The sequence below is a fragment of the Oryx dammah genome, unplaced genomic scaffold, assembly GCF_014754425.2.
Source record: "Oryx dammah isolate SB20612 unplaced genomic scaffold, SCBI_Odam_1.1 HiC_scaffold_19, whole genome shotgun sequence".
NCBI lineage: Eukaryota > Metazoa > Chordata > Mammalia > Artiodactyla > Bovidae > Oryx > Oryx dammah.
Window position 1 is genome coordinate 31,809,380 of NW_024070203.1, and position 1,933 is coordinate 31,811,312.

A 1,933-nucleotide genomic window follows, 5' to 3' on the forward strand; every position below is an offset into this window, starting at 1 on the left:
AGGGGAAGAAATAAATCAGATTTTTACTTTTCTGCACTGGGCCTGAAAAACCAGCTTAACCAATCCCACTTTTCTTTCTCCGCAAATATTTACTTTTGGAAGGATGAGCTCTGCGCCCCATGTGGTAGATAGGATCACAGATGAAGCAATGTTTCTTCATGCCATTTGCAGAGACAGTAGCCCAGTTTGGATCCTGAAAAAATGGCAAGTCTTGTTTTAAATGTCTTTTGTGGTGGCATGTGTGAATATATCAAAGTGATAAATAATCTGCTTCTTTGAAAATCAGAGTCTCTCAGTCAGCAGTGTGTGTCCCATCCCTGCCCGTGAACAGGGACCTGGGGGGTGGGGGGTGGTGCTCTGGGGCACGCCTGCTGTGACCTGTGTCTTTATTTTTTTATTTTTATTTTTTTACAGATCATAATTCATTTATTAATTAAATTTAAAAATGCTTTGAATAAAAACTTAACTGTAACAATCATTTAAAGGTCAATTATTTACTTTCTCCCATAGATGGAAACCAGTTACTGTTCTTGTTTTCTTCTCCAGGACAATGAATCAAGGCCATGGTGCTTAAACACAAGTGTATTTCTTTCATGTCATACTACTCTCCAAATCAGAGTCCATCACTCCACTTCAGTTACTCTTAGGAGGTTGTATAGTCCTGTGATTGGAAGCAACACATTTCATATAAACTAATCCAAGTAATTCTGCTAGAGCTATAATACCCAAACCTGAAATCAGAAGAGGACCATGCACTGGGATACATTCTGAGACACAGAGGCTGAATCCAACCACAGAGAGCACATAGCCCAGTATCTGAAGGATCAGTATGCTGATGGTGTAGGAGGACATCCCCATAGCTATCATAAATACACAGTAATGAAGTAATATTAATATTAATGTAGGAAGTACAATTAAACCAAGTCCCGAAGCATTCTTTGTTGAATATTCACCTGGGATGAAAAGAAAGTCTCCAACAATGACAAGGACAGTGAGCAGTAGTCCAGCAACTAATAGAAAATGGCTTTCTCCTTCGTATAATTGGATTTATATTTAAGCGTCACAATACCAAACTGTCCCCAGAACAGAAGTATAGCCAAAACTGGGAAAATAACAATGAGGATATTTTCATTTGGAGAAAACCATGAAACAACACGATATTTTAGTTCTATGATGGTTTCTCCTTCTCTGCTCAATTCCGTTACTTCGCAAGGGTAGTTTCCTAAGACGGCATCACTCTTATCCATCTTCAAAGAGGCAATGCCATGCAGTAATTCTGATGGTGTGATTTTTGCACTAGAAAAGTTACTGCTGGCCTTGGACATCCGCTTACTTCCATCAAAGATGAAAATGTTTTCTCCTTTAAATTTCCATCTGACATACAATTCAGTAATGTTCTTCGTCTCCACATTGTTAACAAAACATGGGATGACAACAGTTTCATTGCAAAGGGTATATTCTACAGATTTGATTACATTAAATATTAGTTGAGCTGAACTGCAGCGCACCGAGGCCAGCAGCAGAACCACGACCAGGGGCCACATCTCCGCGCCCGCCGCTGGGTTGCCGCAGCCGCCGCAGGCGTCTAGAGCAGGCGCCGCAGCAGACACAGAGAGTACCCGCCGCCACCTCCTGTCACAAGCAGGACCCGCTGCCCTGACCTGTGTCTTTAAACCTTCTGTTTTCTGTCCCCTCCTGGACCTTCCCCATAACGGTGACTGTGCCCAGCACAATGGCACAGACGGCTTCTACATGCTTCCTCTCGTCTTCTGGGACTCTGGCCTTCAGACCTGGGGTCCCTCCAGCTTTCCTGGGGGTCTGCTGCTTCCCAGGGGTGAAGGCAGAGGTTTCCTGGACATCCAGCCTCTCTGAGTCCCCTCTCACCTTCCTACCTTTGTCCCCTCATCCCGTCAAGGCACTTTAATGCCCCATG

General features: G+C 43.6%; 1 protein-coding gene across 1 annotated transcript; it reads right to left on the reverse strand.

The window, feature by feature from the left end:
• Positions 1 to 415: 415 nt before the first annotated feature.
• On the reverse strand, positions 416 to 1,631 carry LOC120878556 (leukocyte surface antigen CD47-like). Its single transcript, XM_040261180.1, is given in 2 exon segments — positions 416 to 1,019; positions 1,022 to 1,631. Coding segments are annotated over 2 exon segments (909 nt in total). The 5' UTR covers positions 1,545 to 1,631; the 3' UTR covers positions 416 to 633.
• Positions 1,632 to 1,933: the final 302 nt, after the last annotated feature.